Source organism: Ammospiza caudacuta, chromosome 1 (genome assembly GCF_027887145.1).
Source record: "Ammospiza caudacuta isolate bAmmCau1 chromosome 1, bAmmCau1.pri, whole genome shotgun sequence".
Taxonomy (NCBI): domain Eukaryota; kingdom Metazoa; phylum Chordata; class Aves; order Passeriformes; family Passerellidae; genus Ammospiza; species Ammospiza caudacuta.
The window spans coordinates 14,002,106-14,021,407 of record NC_080593.1 but is presented as its reverse complement, the minus strand read 5'-3'; the positions used below and the strand labels follow the sequence as shown (position 1 = coordinate 14,021,407).

Here is a 19,302-nt window from a genome sequence, read left to right as displayed (position 1 = left end):
TCTGCTGCTCAGCATTGGTCTCTCCTGCAAAGGGAGGAATACAAATTTCTTGAAGCACCTGGATCCCTACAGTCACCTGGATTCTCTGTGGAGCTGTGTATCTGTACACATTCAGAAGTAACTCTCACTGCCTCGGTGGCAGATGTAGAGTTGTAATGATGTTTGTTGTGTATTACCCAGCCAAATGAGGCTACATTAAATATTTTTACACAGAAGTGTAATGTAGTAAAATTAACAAGTGAGGAGATAATTTTGTTCTGCAATAACCCGCAGTTCTTTCAAGGTGGAGTTCTAAAGGTTTGAGTTGAGCTGACCCAGACCTATAAATTTCCAGAACATTCCAGACAGTCATTTTCTACTGAAGTCAGGCAGATTTTGTTTCTGGTACCAAACACTGAGGATTGGCAGATGCATTAATTCCAGAGCTCTTCCTTGTATTCCCTGAGCTTCCACTGCAGCTGGTTCAAACACTTGAATTCTTCTTGTCTCTTATATGGTGTTTGTTGAGTGTTAGTTTAACAAAGTGCTTAATCTGAAACTGCAGTCTGGTCTGTCTTCATGTGAAAAGATTTTCACACTATTTCGATTTGAAAATCTCACCACAGCAATAGTTCTGAGTAGTTAAAAGAATCCAAGAAAATAAAATCTTTTCCTTGTTCAATAATGACTTTCAGTTCTGTGAAGTAAGATAGATGCTGGTCAAGAGTGTGATTCAGCCCTAGGCCTTAATATTGTCTGGAGTAATCTTAAAAGAAGAAGAACATATGAAAATACTAAAGGTCTGAGAAAATGAGATACTGTGCATTTCTTAGGCACTTCCAAAACTCATACAACATTACTAAACAATGCCTTTGCATTTATGAATGTGTTAGTAAGTCTAATAAATGTGTATATTTAAATAAAGTTAATTTTTAAATAGCTTTGGTGTGGTATGAAGAAACTTTTATATTGTGTACTATCATTTAAGGCACATTAGTGCAGTATTCTGTATTTTAGATGTTTGACTTCACTTTTAAGACCTAATTAAATTGAATAATATTTTTATATTTAAAGAAATCTGTTTCCAGTACTTTTTCTAAGTGTCATTCACAAAAAAGTAACCTGGATTTTATTGACTTACTCCTTTTTCAAATGGAAGATGTTATCTGAGTGTCTGTGTCTGGATAGCTTCAGAATTTGCAATTTGCATTGGAAAAAGTAGTCCAAAAATCACATGATTAGTGATAAATAAGTCAACAAACTTCCCATATGTAAACATGGAAGGAGTTTTTAAAAAAAATTACTCTGCTGCTCTTTTTTAATGAAGTTATGAATTTCAGGAACTTTGCTATTACAGGTAGCATCGATTGCAGATGAAGCTGCACAATCAGAAGTGATAATTGATTCTCAAAAACGTAGGGAAATACTTTCAAGAAGGCCTTCATACCGGTAAGGACTTTTAATTTTGGTTTTGCTGGTTTTAAAGGCAGCTTACTTATTACAGCAAAACTGTCTGATAAAAGTCAGTTCTTTGATTTTCTCAAGAGTATGGATCTTCAAGTACATAAAATTACTTACATTCTCTTTTTAGAAAAATTTTGAATGAGCTCTCCTCAGATGCACCTGCAGTAGCGAAGATTGAAGAAGAAGAGAAGTCAGAAGATGAAGGAACGCCTTCTGGTATTTCTGCAGTGGCCATGCCAACCAGCCTGTATCATACTAACACAGGGCAATACCGTATGTGTGGAATGTACTACGTGCTGATGCAGAGCATAGCATAGCTTTGTTTCTAGCAGTTACTAATGCACTAGGGGTGTTTGATTTTCATGAAGAAGAATAAGAGATTCTGTATTTTTAAGTAATTATTATTAATTTTTTCTAACATGGGGATTATCGACTTTAAATCTTGTAGTATTTGTTGGCTGCTAAATTGAGTCGTTCTAGAGCTTCTATGCATTAAAATGTAGAGGGGAGGCTCAGCTGAAATGAAAAACGTTGACACCTTCATGTGAATGTTTAATGATACAAATTATTGCAGTTTCAAATTCTTGTGATTTGTTATGTATTAGCGCTATTCATTATATGAAATGGCAAGTAGAATTTTTTGAAATGTAAGGCTGGAGTATGAAATTACTTGTTAAGTTCCAATTTTCTTTCTTAAAAGAATTATGTCTTTTTGTCACCAGTTTTTAAGTATCTGCACTTTTATCACAGAACTAACCGAAATCATGGTTTCCAACATTTGATACATCATCCAAATGCAAGTTAAAAGTTATGCTCACTGTTCTGTTCTATAGATTTGCTTTTAGATATTTTTATTCCTGTATTTGTAGAAGTGTTTTATAACTTGCACTCTGTGGCTTCTTTGGACATAATCAGCTATCAGTTTGGATAACTTTGTAATAACAGCTGTTCTTAAAATTCTGTATTTTATAAAGCTACACTCGTACAGTTTGTAGGGGATTTCCATGTTTTTTCATAAGCAGACAGTGCAGGTGTTTTTCCTTGAAATAATGACAGGAAGGTTGCATAAGAAATGTTGTGAAGTTTTTTTCCTGAAATGAGAAAACAGAGGAAGTCTATTAAAACACTGCAATGGCATAGAAAAGAGGATAGAATGGCTCTAGTTATGTTCTACTCATCCTTAGAATTCTTCAGTTATTTTTAATTTATGCAACTAAACTAATCATTAATGATGCAAAGATAGAATTTCCCTATACTGCTTCTATCCTTTCAGCATAGAAAGTAATTTTGCTTGTGTCCCTAGGCTGCTTTTCTTACCCTTCATGTAAGCTCTAGACTTAAATAAATGTTTGCTGTGTGATGTCCAGCATCTAAAGTATTCTTTTCTGTGGAAAAGAATACCATCATCCTAAATCACAACTATTCAGTACAGAGTCCAGCATGTATTAATGTATTTCTGTATTCTAAGAAAAATTAAATATTTTTCTTCAATTTTTGCATTGTATTTTTGATTTTGCTTAGATTTAATTAAGAATATATATATTTGCCATTTTAAGGCTTAAAAAAAAGTGTTATAATGTCTGTGTATTACCTAGTGAGCCTGTAAACTTCTAGGATTTCTAAGAAATTTTAGAGCTTAGGTTTAATCATGGCTTCCCCTGGGAAGCCAAAGTTGTACTTTGACCATAATATCTCGCAGGAGGTGATTCTTAGGGGAATATATTTTCATTTGAACACACCTATAAACAATAGTGATAGGGAGGTGTTTAAGTGAATTAAACACTTCAAGTGAACACTTAATTCAAAGGTTTTGGTTTCTTGTTCAATCAGACAATTATTTCTGAAAATGAAGCAACAGAGAGCATCACTGACAATGTGAGAACAGAATCCAGAAAAATTTAATTAAATCACATGTGTCTTAATTTAAACTAGGCTATAAGCCAAGCTTGGGAGATTTCTGTTCTTTGCTGCTTTTTTTGAGTAAGTTATAGTTATAGCATAAAACATGTGCTGTATAATTAAGATTCTCATCATAATGGGGCATTGCTTCAAAATGCAATGTCAGCCTTCATGGACTCTCTTGGTTTTGGCTCAAAAATTTTGTTTTGAGAGCCTTTTCATTTTGGAAATAGTTTTTCTTGCTGAATTTATGAGTTCATTAATTAGATTTTTTTTAAAGTTCAGTTTTGTAAGTTGAAATACCTTTTGCCTTAGCAAATTCTGTGTATTTTAATTAGGCAGGTGGTAGCAAGGATGATCATTTCCTTTTAATAAAGAGGGTCTTAATTTGGAACTTACTGAAGAGAGCTTGACTGTTGACCCCTAGTCTTTACATATATGAAGCACAGATCTGAAGCATCTCTGAGCCATCCTGTTGGTTCCCTGCAATCCTCAGAAACTGCTGTTAGCTAAAACCAGGAACATAGGGTGGGAATGTAGCAAATCCCGTGTTGATTTTAGACTGTATATGATGCAGAGGGTCACTCCATGTATCTCCTTCATCTTCACACCTCCTGTCAGTAGCTCTGTGCTTCTGCCTGTCATTCCTGTGCCTGAGGACTCCTCTGTCCCTGGCCAGCATGGGCTGCCCAGGTTCTGCTGTGCAGGCACCCAGTAGTTTGTGTGTTAAGCTTGTGCAGTGTCCGTGGCAATGAAGAGCTGGCCTTGTGGTGTCACCATCTGTACTGTGCCCTGGTTTAAAAGAGGTGTTTGGTTATTACATTTGCTGGTTCCTTTCTTTCTCTACTGTTCTTTCTATTCCTGTAAAGGAAGGGCAATTTGAACAGATCATTTTGACTGTGTGTTTATGTCTGGATGTCTGGGATGACTCTTTTTGGAAGAACTTGATAAGTAAATAGTTTGGAAAACAAATGTATTTTTGTCTAATAACAGCATTGATGGCTGTTCTCTACTTAGTTTTCACCAGGCAAAATGGCATGTTGCCATGGTTTCCCAATACCTTTTTCCTTGGAGCTTCTTGGCTTGGCTTATGGAAGCAGACAGACTGACATGACCAGATAAAATGTCTTTGCCAGCTACCTCCATCAACACACATGTGACCTTTCTGCCAGGCAAATGGGTAGTTTTGCACAAGATGCTCTCTGGAATAGGAGCCTTGTATTCTTATCTGACTACACACCTACTCTGTTGGCTGTAGTTCTGTCATGTTGGTTGTTTAATACTGTAAAAAATTATTTCCCTCACCTGTGGTAGTGGTCTAATGTGTAAGAGTTGTTTGTTCAGTTGGAGTGTGTGAATCAGTCTCCCCATCCCCCTGCCTCCTTGTGCATGTCATGATGATCTGCATGAAAAAGTGCAGGGGGAATGAAAATTATTAAATCTTTACCTATCTGTTTGAATTACTTGCTCTCTTAGAACAGACTTTTAACAATTGAAGAATTAGGAAATCTTTTGGGAAAGACTAATTTTAGTTCAATTTCCAGTTTTGGAAGGGAAAAAGATCTGGGTTTTTCCTCTGGATTAGAGCTGATGATCATACTCAGAGAGTGGTAGTAGTACTGTCCTCGCTCCTAGTTGGAAGAGAAGATGCTGCTTGCATCCATTCACCTGCATGACATTCAGCTACAGGGACTGTCCAGGAAAGTCCTGTACTCATCATAAAAGGCTCAGCTTTCAGTAGAGCTCCAGCACAACAAAGTGTGTGCAGTGGTTGAGATCAGGACAGTGAATGGGGGACAGGCAGTGTGTGTTCTGGGAATGTGGCAGGATTCAGTCCAGTAAGGGAGGCAGCTACTGGAGTAAATTCACTTTTGTGTATAAAGTACTGGGTTGGGATCTGAATGAATAATTGCTGGACAGCTGTGATATAATTGTTTACCCAGGTGCACTGTGGAGCTAAGAGCTTTTTATCAGTCTGTGCTGATGTTTTACTTTTACTACTTAGGAAGCCAAACTGATTGGGGTTTATGTGGTAGGGTTCTGTGTTGGTGTAGATGTACCATTCCTGGTGCTAACTCTGAGAGGCAGAATTTGGCTCTTTTTAACTTGTCTGGGAGGTAGAGTTGACAAAAATCTTGTTGGTCTTGTCCTGGACTTTGTGAAGGGTAGGGGATACAATGCTTTACTTTTGTTGCTTCTCTGTGTTTTGTCTTGCCTTAAAATGGGGCACTTTCTGCTTTGGAGGCCAGACTGAAACATCTTGCACTCTACCCCCTGCCACACTCTTCCTCTTCTCCTCAATGCCTTCTGGAGCCTGTGTCCTCAACCCAACCTGCTGTTGCCAAAACAGAACATTTGAAATCAGCAATCTCTAAAATTCACATAGGTATCTAACAAATCCTGTATTGAGATAAGCAGTGCTGAACCTTCAGGAATGGCATCAAATACTGTAATCTGACAATGAATTCAGAGAAGTTGGCAAGCCTCAATTTTTTTTTATGTATGACTTTTATAGCATAGTTTAAATATCTTTTGTGGGAGAAAAGATTTTTTACTCTTTGGGCATTGGGTTCTCAGCTGAAAGTTTCAGGATTGCTTTTAATTAACACAGGAGATGTGGATTTGGCTGGTGAATCACTTGGTAGGTAAGGAGCTGGCTCAAAGAGCTCTAGTCAATAGCTTGATGTTCAGGTGGAGGCCAGCGATGAGTGGTGTCCTTCAGACATCTGGGACCAGTATTATTTTGTATCTTTGGTTGGAGATGTGGAATCTTTGTGGAGATGTACCTTCAGAAAGTTTGCAGGTGACACCAGGCTGAATGATGCAGTTGAGACTCAAAGCTCAGTAGAGAGAAGGTGTCCCATCCAAAGGGACTGTGACAGAGTAGAGAGGTGGACCCATGCAAACTCCATGATAAGGCCAATGCCAATCATCAATACACAACCCAGGGTATGGGTTGTGGCAATCCTAAATGTGGATATAGGCTGGGCAATGAGTGGACTGAGGACCTGGATGTGCTGGTGGCTGAAACACTGACTATGAGCTGGCAATGTGTGCTTGCAGCCTGTAAAGCCAGCCAGATCTTAGGCTGCATCCAATGCAGGGTGGGCAGCAGATCAAGGGGTGCCATTCTGCCCCTCCACTCTGGTGAGACCCCACCTGGAGTGCTGCATCCAGCTCTGAGTTTCCAGCACAAGGCAGACACAGACTTGCTTGAACAGATCCAGTGTTAGAATTAGATGATCTTGAAGTTCCTTTCCAACTCAAGCCATTCTGTGATTCAGTGATATTTCTGTGTTTAACAAAGGCAATGCTAATTTCAAAAGGAATATACAATTAATGATGTCTCTAGGGAATTGCATTTTTATAAATACTTGATTATGGCAAGAAGGCAGTATGATTTTTATTAATGGGGAAAGTATATTTGTTTTTTTCATATTGCTATTTCATTGAGGGAAGAACCCTACTTTGTTCTGTTTCTTTTTTGACATGAGTATTGGGCTCCATCCAACTGTGTACAGCCTGGTTAAATGTGCTAAACTTTTTCTTACACTAAGGAAAAGATTATTAGTGTTAGACATCTTTCTTTTCCTTTGTCTTGATGTCCTGGATATTGTTTTCTGAGAGTCAATAAACAACTCTTTTAAGATTTTTTTTTTTTTAAATAACTCCTATGTTAGCATTTAAAACATCACTTTTATATGGCTAGGAGCTATTATTTTTCCCTACATATTTAAACTATTTTAGTAGAGTTAATATTTCTGGAAACATAGAGATAAAATGTGTTGAACATGGCTTTTTATCTGTTATATGTATGGCATATGCTACACAATAGACTTTATATTTGTGGAAATCAGTATTAATATTATCTAAATTTTATCATACAATTGGTCCTTCAGCAAGGAGCGGACCAGGAGTCCTGTAAGACAGTGTTTATTGCATGTTTTTTAGCATGTGTTATGTCTTTCTGTTGCCTAACTTCTCTTTTTTTTTTTTCCCTGTTTAGTTACAATTTCTCAAGGTGGTACAATTCAGACTGTGACAAATTCGGGAGCTCCTCAGCCAGGTGCTACCATTGTGCAATATGCAGCACAGTCATCTGATGGCACACAACAGTTTTTTGTTCCTGGAAGCCAAGTTGTTGTTCAAGGTATATTTTAATAGTCTACTTTGTTTTCATTTTTTCATATTAAACAATTTTTCTTAAAACGTTTCTTATTTCATGTTGACATTGCACCATTAAGTGAAATACTCATAGCAAGATGAAAGAGTCTTAGGAAGGGATTCAGGTTCTCTGCTTAGTAAGGCTGCTCCTGTGTTTGGTTAAAAAGAATGAAATAGCAGTATAACATCACTTTCTGCTTTGGATTGTCCTTGGCAGATTTTGAGACATGTATAATTGGAATAAAGGTACTCTTACAGATTGAAGTGAGATGCTGAAGGTGCACATCATTTAATATATGAAACTAATTTATTTTTTTCAGCAGTTAATGAAACACAAATTTGGAAGATTCTGGGATATGTTTAGGGCAGAATTTCCTTTCAACTTATGGCTCTTGCAGTTACTAGAAAGCAGATCCTTTAATGAAGCTAGTTTTCTCACAGAGGAATGCTTTGAAGGTCCTATAAAGTGCACACTTGAAGTGATGAAAACCTTTGAAAATGGGAGATAGATTTCTCTATGGAGACACTAAATTAATAGCTATGGAGAATATACAGATTTAAAAAACAATATTTTATTGACAGAGAGAAGTAGGAGGGAGGGCTGTATGAATACTTTCTTGAGCCAAAACAACTATCTGAAATAAGCCATGAGAAGAGCTAGGAAGTATTTAGATATGTATTCATGGAGTGGATGAGGATCATCAAATAAATGTCAAAATACATTGTTGTTCCAAGACTTTTCCAGAAGCATTTCAAGTGCTTTAAGACTATAAGATGAAAATACCTTAGTCAAATGTTAAGTTTTTATTGTTCAGAGAGTATTGTTACAACTTCCCAAAATGTTATTATGAATACATACTTAACAAAACCTTAAGTCCCAAATTTGGCTGTCCCCAAACCAATTTCCCACTCTAGTGCTGCATGTTTTTCTGAGTATGAGTCTAATATGTTTTCTGTGTGTGTGCCTACACATCCCTTAAATCAGAGGCCGCCTCCATCTCTCCAGGTTCGCTGTAATATTTTATAGGTACTGCTTTGATTCTTCAGAGCTTTGGTGTCAGGGGCAGAAAGAATAACTCCTCAGCTGCTTCTTAAACTTCCCATCTGTGAAGAAGCACAGCATTTGAGGATTTTGTCTGGCAGCATTTCAGTCCTTGGGAATTCCATTTGACTGATTTTTCCTTTACAGACTCTCCATTACAGAGCTGTTCTCTGACAGGGCTGCTCAGTTTCAGCAAAGGGCTCCACAAGATGGAATTGCCCTTTAAGTGTTTTGCCTGTGATGGAAACTTTCAAAATGGATTCGGAGACAGTAACTGAATGCCTTCTACATCCTATTTCTGGAAGCATCTAGATACTTTTAAGTAAATGGATTTGTTCTCTGTCCCTGCTCAGAGAAGTTTATTTCCTGGAATTCTCTGTTCCTTTGGTTTGAAGTCCAGTGCTTTAGTGAGCCTCATAGCTGTTAACATAATCAAAAATGTGACATAACATACAGGGAAAAGTACAAAGCAAACAGTAAATAAGCATGAACTTGGAGATGATGAGAAGTTAAAGGGCTTCAACTTACTCTACATGCTATTGATATTAGAAAATCTTTAGGAAAAAACAAAACATCTACAGTGAAAAAAAAAATGTATAAAAACATTGTGAAAATGTTTACAGCAATACAATTGTATGAATGCAGCAAACCTGAGTTAATTATGATGGGGTGAGACAATGGAATAAGTTGAATATACAAGTGTCTGAAATGTCCTTATTACAGCTCATCCTGCCTGTGCCAGAAAGTCTGTTGGCACACAGGTTATGAACATTTGTCATTGATGTACACTTTGTAGTTGACTGTTCACCTAATATTGTGATAACATAGATTATAATAGAAAAATTATTCTGCTTACTAATCCTACCACTTACATATGTATTTTTATAATGATTTTGGGTAGCAGCATATAATTTATTTCCTTTATCATAGAAGAAGAAAAGAATATAACAAATACCTGGAAACAGAAAAGATCTGTTTCCAAATCTTTCAGATAGCATATGTATTAATTTTTTTTCTAAAGTATTTGTTAATGAATCTCATGTAATAATGGATAAGATCACATAAACCCTGTGTTTGGTATTTTCTGATAACCTGTGATGTGGAAAAATACTAGGATAAAAGTGCCAAATATATTGATCCAATTGAGTGACATTGTATTTGCTACAAGTTTACATTTGTAAGCAAAATAAGAGGCAATTCTAGTGTCTGGGCAGTTTCCTAACACATTAAGGGTTAAGGATTTTTTGCTAGCTGAAGAAGGAAGTGTTTTGATGATTAGTGAAAGTGAGTGTAGAAAAGTTATATAAAAATCATTCTGTTGGGATCTATGTGTAGTTTCATTACATTGTTAGTGATATTTGAAATCTGTGGCTTGAACTTCTTGTGCTTTAGTTCTGATCTTCTGCACATCTGATCCTGAAGTGCTCCTGTAATCACAGAACACTCCTGTAAACACAGGATGTAAAACACAGAACATCAATGCAAACATTGATGCTTCCAGTGCTGCCATCCAGCACAGTTTCACAGTTGATAAATTGCCAGTCTGAATTTGTTTGGTACAAACACCTTAGAAGTTTGTTGTGCCCTACATACAAACCAGTGCTTGGACTCTTGGTCTGAAACTATTTCATTTGCATTGATGTAAATAAGGAGTAACTCTCTTAGAGCTGAGCTGTTGGTTTTTTTTTAATTTATATTTTAAAACAGAGTCAAACAGATCTCTTGGACATATTTTGAAAAAGGAGGGAAGAGGGAAGAGGTAGCCTTTACCCAGAGTTACTGTTCTGCTTGGTACAGCATCTGAAACCACTGGCTTTAGGTTGACTTACTTCGTTGGAGTGTTCCTTAATAGTTTCTGAAGCTTTTAACTGAAATTAAATGAGTGGGTTGTGGGTTTTCCTGCAAAGCAAGGAGCTCTAGCCTTTCATTTACCCATTTGTTACAGCTTATTAAGCTTTCCTGTCTTGCATGTCTGTCCAACAGAGTTCTCTGCCTTTTATTGGAACTCTTCCAATGAAAACAACTGCATGTCTGTTTTAAATTTCCTTATTTTCTATCCAATCATGACTTTATCATTTGGATTCATTCATGAATGCTAGAGCCACGTTTTCATTTCTGTCAGTCAGTGCTGTGAATTTTCAGGTCTTTCTTAACAGCCTGCTTTGTGGTGAGTGCTTTCTGTAGCTTTATGAATAATTCAGGGGGAAAGAACAAAGCTAGGATTTATAGCAATATGGAAGAGGAAAAAAAAAAAAACAGGTTTACTGGAAAAGGAATTCTTTGGGCTGCAGTTTCAGGGAGCTGTTCCAGTGATGGAGCATGTTAATGACAGCGGTAAGCAAGTGAGGTCATTGTGATGTCAGTGCTCTTGCTTGTAATCCTGCACATGCTTGGTAGTTTGGAACAGTTCATGCTGAGCTCTGGTAGAGGAGCAGCAGAATCGTGTGTGCAGAAGTTGATCATGGCTGTGACAGGAGATGAAACAGGTAAAAATTTTGTTAGCCTTTGACATGGTATTTTTGTATGTCTGTGCAGTGTTTAGTTAATATTTGTGGCATTTTCTTTTGAACCTGTTGCTGTAATTCTTTCATCTCTCTAAAGTCATGCAAATAGCTTCTAATTCTCTCTACTTAGTGTAGGATTCCAGGGCAATTTTAACAGTTTTGTTTGGGGGGGGAAAAACTAAAAATCACTGTTAGTGCATGAGTTTTTGCACAGATTGATTCAGTAACTGTTCTGTATTATTTGATGGAGGATTTTGCTGAAAGCAATCCACCACTCCACTTTTGCATTTTTCTTTATTGTGGTGATAGTCATATATGTTGCTGTGTTTATAATTGCTTTTTCTTTTGTAAAAATGACAACTGCCTTTTTTATTGAGCAATAGACGCTACAAATTTGATAGCCATGGGCTTCAGCCTAGCGTGTAAATCAACCCTATGCTCCGAGTATTAAAACACACTGAATGGAAACAGATTGGAGGGCAATAATTGAAGTATTGTAGCGCCTGCTTGTTTTCTCCTCCACTGTTAAAATGGTCTGTTCCTCAGCTAATTGAGTTCAAAAGGCTGACGTCATTAGATTTCCTGGAATCGTGTTGCAGTAGGGAACTGGAAAAGTTAAACTCCAAACAAGATACACATTGACGTCAGCTCCAAGTCATGCTGCGATTTAGTCAGTTCCTTTCTGCCTCTCAATTGCCGCCGGCAGCTCGGTGCCATTAACTGCTTCCCTGCCGGCTCCTACGTGCTGCTGCTCACTGCTGCCGCGCTTGTTTCATTAATCCAGAGATAAATATCTGCTCAGGGTCCATGTATTTAATGCTCAAAGGGATAATGATTCATGCCATTCGTGCCTTGTGTAGCCTGTTTAGTGGTGAAGTTCAAAACCCCTTGGTAATCAAGTCCCACCATTATGACTCACAGAGGGGGAGAATAGGCATCCAAATGCATCGGGCGTTTTTTCTCTTGGATAGTCACTGAAAGATCAGAGTGCAGGGATGCTCTCTAGTGTTCAGCAAGTTACTTTTTCCAAGAGGTGATTGCTTTATTATTTTTTTTTTTTTTTTAATGCATGTTTGGTTTTTTTCACTAGTTGTCTGTTGGCTTTCCTAATTTTCTTTTTGCAAGTCTCAACTAAAAGCTTCAGGTTTTCAGTGACTTTTTACTCCCCTTGCATTTTAAGGGGTAAAAAAAAAAAAAAAAAAAAAAAAAAATTACCCCGGGCAGTGTGATAGGGAAGTGCACCAACTCCAGGTTTGTTGCTTTGTTAACACTCTCAGTTCTGTTTCTGGTACCTTAGGAATTACATTAAACCTTGGTGAAGTGTCGTTAGAAATCGCCAAAGAAGTCTGGGAGTCTGGATGAAGTGTGTAGGACATTTATCTCAGATGCTGAAATGGAAGGTATTCTTCACTGTAATACAGAGACATAATTAGGATTAAAATAACTTTGAAAAAAATTAAATTTATCCCACTGTGTTTCATCTTTCCAAAGGTCATTTTCTGGGGAACTCAGTTACATTGTAATTTCTTGAGCTAATACACAAAACATTTTTCAATCTTCAAAATATATTTTTGCAATGATATATCGGAAAATATATATTATTGCACAGCTAAAAGATACTTTGTCAATGCTATGCTATGCTTTCTGTTTCTAAACAGTGGTGTCTGGATTGGCAAGGTCAGTACCACCAGAATAGTTGTTTATCTGTGTCCCTGTGCTGGCAGGTTTCTAAGTGAGACAACTGTCAGGCAGAGACTGGGACCTGCTCAGACTAGAACATTTACCAGTGGTGTTTGCTGATCCCAGCTGAGATAGGGACTTGCTTTTGTTAAGTCTTGCTGGAGGTACATGATCACACTGAGTCCTCTGCACAAAAGCTGCAGTAAGTCTGTTTGCTGCCATCTGAGCTTAAGTCAAACACAGACAACAAATTAGTTGGTCTTGCCAGGCTGAGGTGATCTGGTTTGTGGAGCTTTCCCACCATGACTTCATCTACAGAATGGTTTGCTTGGATTTCTAATTCATTGTAGCTATGGCAAATTAAGGTAACATCTCTTTAATATCTAGTGATGAGATAGGAAAAGATAGTTCTTACCATAGAGTCTCTAAGATGTATGTAATGTGGCCAGCATAAAGGTGAGCCTGAAGAGTTGCTAAAATTCCACTTTTATAGTTAGTGAGCTGAGGTACCATTCCATTGGCGTGACTGGGACTGCTAAGAAATGTGGAGGATTTAAAGGGTTAAGCAATTCCCCTGTAGATGTACAAGATGACCAAGCCCTGTGCTCAGGGCAGCTGCCTGTCATTGCTCACAGGGCTGTTCTGAGCTGATTTCCCCCTCCCTCTCTCCCTCCCACATCCCTGGGGGATTATCCAGGTCAGTTCACTGGTCCAGTTCATCTTGTAATTCCACAAACACTTTTACCCACAGGACTGAGGAGGGGGGGAGGTGCACGGGGTTTAAGCTGATAATGATTTCAGGACATGGCTGTGGAATTGTAGTCCAAGCACAACTTGATTCCATTTTTTTTGTTTGTTTTGAACTAGTGAAGCACTTACATTAGTATAGTAAGAATAATAGTATATTTTTATTAGATTTATTTTTTTCCCCCTATAGTTAACTGCTCAATCTGTCAGCCTCCCCAAGATGTTTTTGTCTGCCTTTTATTTTTCCAAGTTGACCTGGTGTCAGCTGGGATAGAGTTAATTTTCTTCCTGTTAGCTGGTACAGTGCTGTTTTTTGGTTTTAGGATGAGAGAGGTGTTGATAGCTCACTCATGGTTTGGTTGTTGCTCAGCAGTAGTTGCACTAAGTCAGGGACTTTCCAGCCTCTCATAGTCTGCCAGTGAGTGGGCTGGGGGTGCACTCAGAGCTGTGGGGGATCCCACCCAGAACAGCTGACCCCAGATAGCCAGAGGGATATTCCATACCTAAGGCATCATGCTCAGCATATAAACTGGAGGGAAAGCTGGCCTGGGGCCTGCTGCTCAGCAGCAGGATGGCCATCAGTTGGTGAGTGGTAAACAATTGCTTCTAATTTGCATTAATTATTTTTCTTGGATTTATTTTTCTTTCTTTTTGTTATTTTCCTTTTCATTATATTTATTATTTTATTTTATTTCCATCAAACTGTTCCCATCTCAACGTATGAGTTTGCTCTACCTCATCCAGCTGGGAAGCTGTGTGGGTGGAGTGAACAAGTGACTGACTGTGGTGCTTAGTTGCAGGCTGGGGTTAAACTGTGAGACATGTTTTTCCATTATTTGAATAATGCTTTGAAGAATTAAAGTATAAAATAAGTGTAACAATAGCCTCTGAAACATCAACTATATACAGTTGCTTTAATGACACAATTTGAATTTTTGTTCTATCATATGTAAATGTAAAATATTAATGGAAGGAAATAGGTAAATACTTGCTCAGAATGTAAAGAGGAGTATGTTTTTTGTTTGGTTTTGTTTTCTGTCAGACAAGACACAAGTACTTAGGACTTCCCCAGTGTTTTTAAGTTGAGGTACTTCATGTAGGGACAAGTATATCTGAAACAAAGAAATGACGTGAGTCTGTGAGAAAGGTGTTGGTTTCCAGTCAGATCAGCATTTAGCTTGGGGAGGGCACAAAACTGCTAATCTCAGGAGCTGAATCTGAACTTTTGCCCTCTGATTTACTGTGCAGCTACACTCCTTCCTGTGCAACTGCCACTGCCTCCTGTTGCTGCTAATGCTGCAGCATCCCATGTGTGGTCCTCTTGCCCAGGGAACAAATGCCTGAACATCCTGAGCACTCGTCTGTTCCTTTTCATTGCAGCAGCAGCAGCTCTCACTCCTTATCCAAGGGTTGCCAAACTGCTTTTGTAAGAGGAGGAGAAGCTGTAAAGCTGGTACTGTTGCTATCACAAGGAAGGAGGACAAAGTTGTCTTCTGAAGCAAATTGAATCCTGTACAGGGAGAACAGGGTAGCACATAAACCTCAGTTTATATGCAGGGCCTTCCTTTTGTGGGATTGTGCAAACAGGAAGTGTCACTGCCTGAACTGTTTCTCAAACTGCTTTCCTCATGTTGTATGAAGAGAGCCATGTGGAAGCTTTCAGTCCAGCTGGCTGCTGGGGCCACATGCTAGAGCAATTCAGACACTTGACAGTATGGAAATAAATGCTATTAAGATAAAAAATATAGTTGTGTCATTACAGACGTGTGCAATAATTTATGTATCTGGGATCCTGGATAAATCATTGCCAGAAATCTATTATTTTCAGATATACTTCTTTTTTTTCCATACGTTTTAAAATATGTTTCTTTTTTGCAGCTGCCACTGGAGACATGCCAGCTTACCAGATCCGAACTCCCACAACCACCTTACCTCAGGGAGTGGTGATGGCAGCCTCGCCAGGGACGCTGCACAGCCCTCAGCAAATGGCAGAAGAGGCCACACGCAAGAGAGAGCTGAGACTTTTGAAAAATAGGTAAGTCTATACAATAATTCATGGTCAGTGTTGTAAACTACCTCCCCCACCCCCTCAAACATTATAACAAAGTTTTCTTCTTAAGGTTATGAGCACTGCCTGTAATTGATGAAGGGAAGGCAGGAAATTCTTTTCAGTCATCCCATGTCCTTCTAGGACAGAGTATTGGTTGTTAACTCTGGAAGATTAGAGTTGACCTTAAAGCCATGGATTTTTAGTTTGAAAATATTAGGTGATTCAGAAATCAATATCAGATAATTTTTGTGATGATCCAGAGTTACACTTTTTGTTGCATTTTACTTCCTGTCCTCTCCCACTACTGACAGTAAAAGGACCAGTAGGGCCTCTTTAATTTTAAAACATCCCCACAAAGAATTGTTTAGGAAAATAGCTGAGGATCTCATTAGCAGCTGTCCATTAATGATGCTGTGAAGAGGACTTATTCAAAGATGGAATGATAATTATAGACTTTGCCAAATACTTGGCTGCTGGGATGAGATACTTTGCAGTGCCCCTGTCATTTTGTGAGGCCCATTGTGTGAAGTTGCTGTATATTTTTTAATTAGTTGTCATGGACTTGACTGAGTGTTGTAAATGTCAGTCTTTCTCTGTGCAGTCTTCTTGCTATTCCTTGGGGAGTCTGTCTTTTTAAAATGTGTAGCCACCTCTGCCATTGGCAGATTAATAACAGAAATAGTCTGCTCTGCAGATTTCTAATACACTGCTTAGCCACTTGTCTTACAATTGAATTAATGGTATTGCTTTGCTCTCATGCCTGTCCTTTATTTTAAATTACTTACAAGGATCACTGCATTGTTGTGCCTCCTTTTTGTTTATTCTTCCTTCAGTTTTAAAACTAATGCCTATGCTATAGCTCATAACTTGCTGGAATGTTAGCCTCTCACAATTTGGTAGTTTGTCATGTTCCAAGGTAGTAAAGGAGGACTCCCAGTACTTCTAATATTTCTTCTGGATTTGAATGCTTGTTTAGTCACATGCTTCTGAACACACTAGCCAAAGTGTTTAGCTCAAATATTAGAGACTTTTGAGCAGAACTACAAAATGGCTTCAGGCTATCATTTGCCAGCAATAAAAACTACAGACTCGTGTGGCTGAAATGTGCTCAGGCAGACAGTTCTGAAATGCTAATAAATTGTATTTGTTTGGATTAAATTGTATTGCGTATTGTTACAACATGCAGTAAGTTTTTATCTTCATGTAAGCTTGGCATCTAGTTTTTATCTGAAGAGAGTAGTGTTATGTTTGTGTTTTTCTGAAAGTATATTCTCTGGGTTTGGTTTTAAGATTTTGATGGCAGAAGACAATGCTCCCGATAAACTGACAAAGTAAAATGTGACTGGAAGAAGAAATGCTGCTTTCCATCCTAATGTTTAGTGCAAGTCAAGTCAATACATCATCAATTACTCCCTGTTTTTCTTGATTCTTCTGTGTATTGGTTCCATGTTTGTATTTGGTGATGCTGGATGCGTTTCAAGTTCTAGATGTTTTGGATTATATTTTAACTATGTTACTGCTTTTGGCTGTTATCCGATGTTCTGTTTGTGCAATCCAGCAGTTGGTGGTGGTGGTTGTTGTTATTGTGGAGCCACAGGGATTGCAGGTAATTGCATTTATCCAGTCTTTGCCATATTGTGGCTGTTCCTGTAGTCATTTGCCTTGTATTGGTTCCAGGGAAGCTGCCAGAGAATGTCGCAGAAAGAAGAAAGAATATGTCAAATGTCTTGAAAATCGTGTGGCTGTGCTTGAAAACCAAAACAAGACTCTCATTGAGGAACTCAAGGCCCTCAAAGATCTTTATTGTCATAAAGCAGAATAACTGTCTTTCATTTGGACCTCCTTTATTATGAACTTTAATCAAGGCATGAGAGGAAGCAATTCTACAGATTGCCATATGAACTTGAGAAAGAGACACTTGAGGCCCTTGTGGAACCCAGTTTTGCTTAGTGTTTTCAGACTGATTTGGGAGATATTCCAAAATTTGGAATTCTGTCATAGTCTCCATACTCTGCTGAGCTTTCTAATGGCATGCAAATGGCTTTTTTGTTTGCACTTTTTACTTCTGCTTTTTGCAGGGAAGCTGCTAAAGAATGTCGACGTCGGAAGAAAGAATACATAAAATGTCTGGAGAGTCGTGTTGCAGTGCTAGAAGTTCAGAACAAGAAACTTATACAGGAGCTTGAAACCCTAAAAGACATTTGCTCTTCCAAAACAGATTAGTAAAAATATTTATTATACTGTGAACTAAGATATGTCCAGTTGCTTTGTAAGACAATACATAGCCAACATGACTTACGGCTTTCTCTTTGTGTCATTTATAATAGATTCCAACTCCTAACATTCCTGAATGCTTTCCTGCTTTTTGTCAATTCATAGCTTTAATTTCAGGTTTTTCATGCACCATCCTTCTGTCTCCCAAGGAGCCAAATGTTAAAAAATATAACAAAGTTAAAAAGTGCATAATTTCTAAGAGCTGTCTTTGCCATGTATTTACAAATTACTTTTACATGTTACTAAGTGTCCTGCACATTAAAAATATTTTGCAATTGTTTTAGATGAATCATAAAGATAATGCATTCAGTAATACAAGAAAATCAAACAACCCAAGGTATCTCAGGAAAGAGTTTATAAAAGAATGTTATGATTATATGTATGTACTAGCATACTAGTCTACAGATGATTTTATGGCATATTTTTATATTAGTTGCTTTGTGGAAAAAAGTATTGTATTGCTGTCACTGAGTGCCATGGTTAAAGATAGTTTTTAATAGAACCATGTTGTTTAACCTGTGTAGTGTCTGATTTCCTTCAAAAACCTGGTTGAGATGCTTTAAAATCCATGAGTATCTGAAAGAAGACAAAGGGAAAAAAGCACACCTAAGCTCATGACATGATGCTAAATATATTGTAAATACCTGTAAGATGCTCTCTGTTATATGGCTGCTATTTACTTAAATTTTCTGTATTCTGCAGAATATTTGATTCACTGGAGGTCTATATATCAAAATTTAAATGTTCATCCTGAATACTTCACATTCTAGATCCTGTACACCTGTAGATAGTTGCCGGTAGTGAAGATTGATGGTGCATCACCCACAAGTCTAGGATTGATTCTTTTCACAATTTCAGCAAACAAAACAGGTGGTCAAGGTGTCCTAAGGAAGGGAGCTTTCCAATAAGTAACTATTTGCTGATTCACTGAGTTCTGGAGTAGCCTACAGATGAGAGCTGAAGATTTTTAAAATAAACCCATGTTTAAACCAGATTACAGCTCTCATAAATGCAGTATGTGCCAACTTTCCATTGTGCTTTGAAAAAACTAGTGTATATGCAAAGTTGCTTCTGGGTACTTTTTAAATTCAGGAGTGATCTAATTGTTTGGCCAGTACAGTCTATGAGCAGAGTATTTGGGAACTTTGCTGGAACTAATGGCCTTACAGATGTGGTAGGAGGAGAGGCCTGTTTCCTACTTAATTGGCTTTACTGAGGGTGTGTGTGTGTGAGAGAGTGTGAGTGTATGGAAGGGGAGGAGAAATGGAATCATACTGAAGTCATTGAGACTTCCTAATTTAATTTAAACTCAATTTGCATTTAACCCTCTTCACTCTGACCCTCTTGGGGTGGGTTGGTTTATGTATATGATTTTTTCTTCTTTCCTAAATTACTTGAAATATGCAGGATAATATTCTTGACTATTTTGAAAATCCCCCTAGGTACCTAAGTGGCACCATTTGTAAGAAGAGGTATTCTCTCTCACTTTCTGCAGCCAC

The 19,302-nt window shown here is 37.9% G+C and overlaps 1 protein-coding gene across 12 annotated transcripts in view; it reads left to right on the top strand.

Annotated features, from left to right (window-relative positions):
* The window catches only part of CREM (cAMP responsive element modulator), a 35,158-nt gene extending 16,840 nt beyond the window's left edge, over positions 1 to 18,318 (top strand). For 4 of the 12 annotated variants that reach the window (XM_058807174.1, XM_058807217.1, XM_058807202.1 and 1 more), the window contains 5 exons: positions 1,337 to 1,428; positions 1,571 to 1,716; positions 7,349 to 7,492; positions 15,358 to 15,514; positions 17,207 to 18,318. In XM_058807174.1, the coding sequence (XP_058663157.1) occupies positions 1,337 to 1,428; positions 1,571 to 1,716; positions 7,349 to 7,492; positions 15,358 to 15,514; positions 17,207 to 17,351 (684 nt within the window). In that variant the 3' untranslated portion in view covers positions 17,352 to 18,318. The other 8 variants (XM_058807209.1, XM_058807165.1, XM_058807225.1 and 5 more) reach the window with 6 other exon arrangements.
* Positions 18,319 to 19,302: the final 984 nt, after the last annotated feature.